General features: G+C 38.9%; 1 protein-coding gene across 1 annotated transcript in view; it reads left to right on the top strand.

Annotated features, from left to right (window-relative positions):
* The window catches only part of LOC140334173 (apoptosis-inducing factor 3-like), a gene marked incomplete in the record, with an annotated part of 47,389 nt that overhangs the window by 32,290 nt on the left and 8,252 nt on the right, over positions 1–6,847 (top strand). The window contains 2 exon segments of the mRNA XM_072416372.1: positions 815–878; positions 2,157–2,233. Coding sequence (XP_072272473.1) covers positions 815–878; positions 2,157–2,233 — 141 coding nt within the window.

Below are 6,847 nucleotides of genomic sequence, written 5' to 3'. Positions count from 1 at the left end.
TTATGGAAACCTCAGATCTCAATGTAAGTCAATGCCGTGTGGATTTCATTTTTTTTAATACTATTTATTACTCCTCATTTTTTTAAAAAGTATAGTTATTAGATTGTAGAAACCACGCTCATCTACCCGCTATTCTCATTACTTGCAACCATTGCTAGTAGCAATAATAATAATGTTTTGCTCACGTATGGATGAAAGGCTGATCTTTTGTACTAGGCAACTAATGTTTATTTTAGAAAAGTCAGCCAGTAGTGAATAAAGTGAAAATTCCATGTGAGTAAAAGGTGCATGTATACAGCTTATATGTCAGCAATGACCTTAAAGGGTCAGAACCCCCAAAACTGATAATTTCTTATGATTTATTAGTCTTCGGTGACATATTTGCATTTTTTTTCCTGTATCTGCACACCTGCTGTGGCCATTATGAGAGGTTTTTACTAATACTAAACATATTAAAATTTCACAGAGCTATATAGTAATGAAAATGTAAGTATGAAAGTTTGATTACACCAGGATATAGGTGGGATTTGTAAACCCATGACTTATAGATATCTGAAGTATAACTTTAGGATGAAGTGGTTGTTTTAACATTAAATGACAAAACCTGAAATGCATTTTACATGGACCAAAATATTTAGGGTTACTTTTGAAAGCGATACTGCTGAGGGTATATGGATGGGTTGTGAACAAAATTAGTTAACATTGTGTACTGTCCTTTCCATTTCAGAATTGCATGTTTCAGCAAACATTAATTAGTACTCAGGACATCAGTAGAACATCAATAAACCTGACACTGTCTTTTCTCACTTTATAGGTGAAGGAGGTGCTTCTGAGAAATGGAGCTGTTCTTCCTGCTGATGTTGTACTTGTTGGAATAGGTCTGTATAAACCTGCAGTTATTTTAGTCAGAATATATAATTAGTAAATAAAAATAGGGTGGAAAAAAAATATGTGAACAATATGAACTATGCATGTAATTATACATAAATTTATGGAAGTTTCAGGGTTTTATCAGAGCAAAGGATAATAATAACTGCTGAATTTAGGTTAAGGAATGTTACAGCCCTGTGTAAGGCTTTGTTGTTGAAGTAGTTTCTCACTTTTCTCGGAATCCTGCAAGATCCAAAGACATCATCTTTGCTTACATCAGCTTGCCATAAGCCTTTTAAAAAGCTCAAATAATTTTACTATATATTTTTTGTAATGTAGTATTTATAATAAACAGGGGGTAGGGTATAAAAATCTGACTAAGCATTTTAGTGCTATATTTGGGGGAACTGGGATCAGTGCAGCACACAGCTGTACAATCCAAAACTGTGCCTTTGAATAACCTCACAACTTCCTTCATCATGCAGGAAAATTGCTTCTATTTAGCAGAAATGGTAACAGAAATACAAGTTTCAGACAGCAAAACAAAATCCCGAATTGGCAAAAAGACACCATATAGTCCAAAAATTCAGAGTTTGGTCATTTCCACTCGAAGGATGCTTTCTGCTGTGGTCCCAGAATCTTTTCTCCAAACTCTGATAGCAGATCTAAGCACTCACATCTACTCGGGTTATACATACAACACTGTTACAGAACTTCCTGGGATATTTATTTCTATTTGGCAGCACAGTTAACACCTAGACCACCAGGTCCAGTCTAGCTGCCTTCTTGGACAAGATCTTGGGTGGAATGAAAAGGTCCTACCCAACCTTTCCTTTCACTCCAGACCTTGGGACCCTGAAACTGTTTCTAATAACCATTCACCAATGTGCAGTGTATTGCCCAGTTTAAGGGTGCCTCACGACCACTAAATTACAGGACTTTTTATCTGAATGCTTCAATATTCACTGGTACAACATTCACCTCCTCTTGTACCTTCCTAATAGCCCTATGAGCGCACCTATTTTGGTGAATGGAACCTTATTTCAAAAAGTTCCCAATAGATCACAGGTTCTCTTATCTATATCTAATGACAACATAAATCTTTGACCAGTCTAATTTTGTTCTTGAAGATTGATTAAGAGTGAAAAGACTAAAAACTAACAGCACATAAAAGCAAGTATTTTCTCTGTAATATTGTATACTTTACCAGGCTTATTTACCAGGCTTCCTTTAGAATTGTCATCACCAATATGTTATATTATTTTTGTTAATATTTTAAAATGCAGGCGTAGTCCCTGTGTCAAGTTTCCTGAAAGGAAGCAGAGTTGCTGTGGACTCCAGAGGAGCAATCTATGTAGACCAGGTAAGATAATACCAGTGAATTACTTTGTTCTGTGATTGTGACTATTGTCAGGCCCAGTAAATGACTTTTTCAAAATGCATAGTATCATATCAAGCCATAACTGCTGATTGTTTTTGTATATGAATACATATAATGACTGCCGTGGGGTAATACATTGATCTTGTGATTTGGTCCATGGCTATTTCACATGTGCTTTAGGCCAGTGGTCGCCAAACTTTTGGACCTCACAAATCACTTAATTCATAATTTTAAATTCCACGGACTATTAATATGAATTTTTAAAAAAAAGATAAAAACATTTGTAAAATAATGATCTTCCTAATGGTGCCTAAGGAGGACTGTGATTCATTCATCAGCTCACAGTTAAGTGAAGTATTACCATTGTTACTATTATCATTAGTTGCATTATTTTTGGTATAACTAAAAAATAAAAAATATTCATTTGCTTTTTCTCACTCATTATGGGTTTATTTTATTCAAATCTGAGACCAAACAAGAAATGATAGTTATCAAAGTCAAACTATTTGATGCCATTAAATATATCAGTTTAAGAAAATACACGGTCAAGGTCATACTTACCTAAAAGAGCATCTGAGAAATAAACAAATAAAATAAAACAATCGGATGAGAATCGGTATTCGTGGAGCAGGGTGACTGTTGTAATGGTGGAAAGGTACGGCTTGGCAACAGTTGCCTCATACAACTTAAGACTACACTGAGGTCACACTGCACCTCTCTTGTTTTTCTATTTCTAGTACAGTTCGTGAATTTAGTGCAATATAAAGGCGAATATGTCAATCAGAATTTAAGAATTTATTAGAAATTATTTTTGTTTTATTATTAATAAAACATAAAAATTGCAAATAATGTCCAGATTTTTCTGTGAACCACCAACATTTTCTCGTGAACCACTGGTTGGCGACTACTGCTTTTGGCAAACTACATTCTATTAATAATAATAATAAAACAGATAAAACTGGAGCCTAGGGGGAATCAAGCAAATATCAGCGCCATTGGCGCCTTGTACTCACCTCAGATGGGGCCAATAAAGAAGGGGAATCAGAAGACGAAGGAAGCAAGCAGCTCCAGCACCTGGAATGTAATCAGCGGCTTTTTAACTCCAGGTGCGCGGGCCGCACGAGACCAGGCCCTGAAGCCTCCAGTTACAGCCGTGTCGCCTGATCCAGAACTAAGGGATAGTGACCTGCATATTTCTACCGCACTAAAGAGGATATCATGAAAAAAGCTAATGAGGCTGCTTCCATTGAATATGCTGGGGCGAGCATTTAACTCTTACCAGATCTCTCTAAACACACACTGGACCTACACAGGGCTCCTAAACCACTATTGCAGATATTGAAAGAAAGGAATATCCCTTATAAAGGGGGATACCCTTTTCATCCTATTATTCGAAGAGGGGGGAAGAACCACGTTTTTCGCCAGTCATCTGATCTACCCTGACTTCTTGTAGATCTGCACTTACCTCCTTTGGCCCTCTGTGATGCCTACTCCATACTGAAGTCCTCAGGTACCATCTTCTTCCCCAGCAACGCAACCACCTCCATCTCCTTCCTCTCTGGCGACAGCTCCTGGCACTTCTTCATCCACTTAAGGAACTTTGTTAGCGGTCTATATCGTCTGCTTTTATTGTTCATTTCCTGGACATTGGAAACCAAATTTAGTACACCTACCATTTCCGGTTTTGCTAATATTTTTGTTTATTAATCAAGCTTCATTTACTTTGCTCCTTTTTTTTTTACTTTTTGCATATGTCTGGGTGTCGTGCCTTTGTTTTGACACCGCTGATCTACTGTGGAGCCTATTTACAAGCGAGAAGACCCACCTCCCCTCCTTTTCCTTTTTTGTGATATACGCGCAAGGATACGGAGGGGCTACTCCTGTTTCCCAGAGTGCTAAACATATGCCCTTTTTAATACATAAAGACCAGGTGGGATTTATCCAGGGTCGAGAGGCAAGAGATAACACCCTCAAAATTATTCTATTCTCCTAATCCAGCATGCCAAGGCGTCCAAGGTCCCCATGTGCCTGTCAGTTGATGCTGAAAAGGCATTTGACAGGGTCAATTGGTCCTTCATGTATGCAGCCCCACGTCACGTGGGCCTAGGTACTGGCATGATTTCGAAGTTTGCAGTCCTATACTCATCACCGTCAGCTAGGGTAAGAGTCAATGGCTCTTTATCTGAGTATTTTCGGATATTGAATGGTACCAGGCATGTTTGCCCGTTATCACCCTTGTTATACGCTCTGGTTATGGAACATCTGGCTGAGGCTTTATGAAATAACCCAGATATTAAGGGGTTCAAGTGGGTGAGTGTCACTACAAATTATCTCTATACGCTGATGACCTCCTGTTATATATCATCTCCCCGCATATTACTATCCCCTCTGTATTGAAAGACTTTGAGAAATTTAGTACCTTTAGCAATTTTAAAGTTCATTTTTTTAAATCCGAGGTACTCAATGTATCTTTGATAGCTGCACAGGCAGCCTCCATTAATGTAAACACTTCTTTTAGAATATGTAAAGAAGCAATTAAATACTTAGGCATAATTATTACCTCAGACCCCTCCAAATTGTTTTCCCATAACTACACCCTGTTGTTCAGNTGTACCTATTTACCTACCCACTGCATATCTACGTAAAATCAGTTCTTTTTTCACATTTTTTTTGTGGAAAGCTAGGCGTTCTCGCATAGCTTATTGTATTTTGGCAAAAGCTAAGCAGATGGGTGGGGTAGGGGTAGAGGTCCCAGATATAATGCTGTACTATTGGGCCTCAGTACTGGTCCGATTGGTTCCACAATAAAGAAAAGAAGAGCTGGGTCCCCCTAGAGGAAACCCTCTCCCCAGTGGGTTTAAGCTCCCTTGATAGATTGCCAGCTCCTTGGCACAAACACGTCTATAACCCGTGTCATGTCTGATCTTCAACTACTTTGGGACAACCTCATCAGAGGAGGAAAAATTTCTACACGCCCAGGGCCCATGACACCACTTTTTGACAATCCGGCCTTCCCCCCAACAATGCACGCGGCTGATTTTCTAATCTGGTCAGCCACCGAACACCGCTACCTAGGTGACATTCTGCATATCAGTCGGATCCTCCCTGTACACTCATACATCTCCACGTTCTCAGATCTCCCTGTATTTTACAGAGGCCTGATGGGGTTTGAGACACTGTTGAGGTCGCCCACTTCTCCCACTCATGTAATTTCCACTCTTTATGGAATGCTTAATCAGAAAGCCACTGCAGGTGTCCCCATATATACCCATTCCTGGGAACTGGAATTGGGCACATCAGTGATGGCAGATGACTGGGAGAAATCCTTTATTTTTACACACAAACTTACTCTCACCTGCAGAGCTCAAGAAACTAACTATAAGATCTTGTCTCTGTGGTACCTCAGCCCGGTTGATCACCACCGTATATTCCCAGAACACTCAGACAGATGTTGGCATCGCCTTACCCAGAGGGGTTCCATGTTACATGTATGATGGGAGTGCCCAGCCATCTGCCCTTTCTGGGAAACCATTATTAGGGTGTATAATGAATGTGTGGGCTCTGACGTCCGCAATAGTCCCTTTTCTGTCTATGATCCCGGGTTCCATTAAATTCACCAAACGCGCTGTGCTTCATCACTTTCTTATGGTTCTTATACCTAGGTATTGGAAGCAGGTGACGACTTTGTCTATTAAAGATTGGTTCACGGAAGTTGAAAAAATCTGCCACTTGGAACAATTAGTAGCAGAGGATGATGACAGGTTGGAACAGTTTAAGATGACATGGATGGCCTAGGAATGGTTTAAGGATTCCCCCCAATTTCGTACTTACCTCATGTAATTAGTGATTTATTTGTCTTAGGGCTTACAGGTAACATGTGCATTGTACCTAGAGACATGAACTTGTCTTGTCCTTGAATTTATTCCCCCCCTTCCCTTCCCCTACTCCTCTTACCTGGGCTTGTTTGCTTGTTTGTGTTGTGATGATTTGTATATGGGTACCAATTGTATTTCTTTATTGGCATCTTTATAATATATTTCTTATATTTTTGGCACATGAGCCCACGACCCCCTGCCCATTATGATTATTCTTTTATGGTTCATGTTTCTGTATGCCATGACTATAAGAACGGTTCATGTACCTTTGTTTGGTTACATTGTGTTGGTGTTTCTTTGTATTTTGTCTTATGTGTGTTATTTTATTTGCCTAAAATAATAGATAAAACAATAAAACTATATTTTACAAAACAGATTAAACTGCAGGCTTAGGCATAACCGCAGAATGTCCTCTATAACTGCATAGTGTTTACGGCTGACCTGTCTAACACTGTTAGATAAGGATGCCTGGATGCTCTAGGTCTGTTTTAAATAAGCTAATAGTAGGTCTGGTGCTATTTTGATCACACAGACAATATTGTTATTTTGGAGATTGCGATGTTGAAAAGCCTTTTGCTGTTGTTTGGGATCAAGTTTAGAAAATTCTGAATTCAACCTACATGTCTTACAGGTGCATTTGACTTGCATGTCTTCTAAACTGCTTCAAACTGTTTTTGCATTCCCATTCATTTGTATGAAGAGAAGAGCGAAAAAAAAAAAA

This window comes from Pyxicephalus adspersus, chromosome 1 (assembly GCF_032062135.1).
Source record: "Pyxicephalus adspersus chromosome 1, UCB_Pads_2.0, whole genome shotgun sequence".
In the NCBI taxonomy this organism is placed as follows: domain Eukaryota; kingdom Metazoa; phylum Chordata; class Amphibia; order Anura; family Pyxicephalidae; genus Pyxicephalus; species Pyxicephalus adspersus.
The sequence above is the reverse complement of the archived record's forward strand: the minus strand, read 5'-3'. Positions and strand labels throughout refer to the sequence as shown.